The 841-nt window shown below is 36.6% G+C and overlaps 1 protein-coding gene across 1 annotated transcript in view; it reads left to right on the top strand.

Annotated features, from left to right (window-relative positions):
* Positions 1 to 415: 415 nt before the first annotated feature.
* The window catches only part of LOC104464396 (desmocollin-1-like), a gene marked incomplete at its 5' end in the record, with an annotated part of 10,562 nt that continues 10,136 nt past the window's right edge, over positions 416 to 841 (top strand). Inside the window, one exon of the mRNA XM_010077089.1 lies at positions 416 to 601. Coding sequence (XP_010075391.1) covers positions 416 to 601 — 186 coding nt within the window. The remainder of the gene's footprint in view (positions 602 to 841) is intronic.

An 841-nucleotide genomic window follows, 5' to 3' on the forward strand; every position in this document is an offset into this window, starting at 1 on the left:
TACATATATATATATATATTTTAATTTACCCCAATGCCTTTTCTAATGCTCAGCTTGATCATGTTGTATACAAATTAGCATGATGAAACTGAGGGGAACTGTGCTGATTTACCTTTCCTGGAAGGAGAATTCCAGACTTAATTATGTCACTGATAGTTTGAGTGTATGAAGGATCTGAGATTTCAACTGTGCTGGCAAGGAAAGGTTTACTGTTTCACTTAGGCTGTAAGGGAGGAGTGGGGGAAATATGTTAATGGATGAAAACAAAATAAATCATTACAGCAGCTTTGTAAATTGACCCTTTGGGTTTAAGTAGTCCTATCTAAGTAATGTTCTTCAGCCCTGCGTCGTGGAACAGTATTCTCTGATTTTAATTGAGGTTTTTTTTTTTTTTTTTTATTTTGGATACTCCAAGTATGAAACACGAGTGGAGGAAAACAGAGTGAATGTAGAAATACTGAGAATCTCTGTTGTTGATCTTGATGAACCTGGTTCGCCTGGCGCAGGAGCAGTGTATGAAATTATAAGAGGAAATGATGATCAGTCCTTTGAAATTACAACAGACAGAAATACAAATGAAGGAATACTGTGTGTTGTTAAGGTAAGTAAAAATGGAACTACTAGAGGAGAATTTGTGTGTCTTCAGGTGTTGCTTTAAAACCAATAATCTAGAACTAATTTTTATTCAGAGTGTCTGTAACTGTCAGGCAAATCGTGCTTTCTCCCCAATCTGAGCTCTCTTTTGGAGCAAATTGCATAATGCACTGCAAATAAGGCTAAGCTACAAAATCCATCTTCCAGATGACTCCTCAGTTTTGTGTGTGCACAATTCAAGGAATGC

This window comes from Pterocles gutturalis, unplaced genomic scaffold (assembly GCF_000699245.1).
Source record: "Pterocles gutturalis isolate BGI_N339 unplaced genomic scaffold, ASM69924v1 scaffold20538, whole genome shotgun sequence".
Classification (NCBI taxonomy): domain Eukaryota; kingdom Metazoa; phylum Chordata; class Aves; order Pterocliformes; family Pteroclidae; genus Pterocles; species Pterocles gutturalis.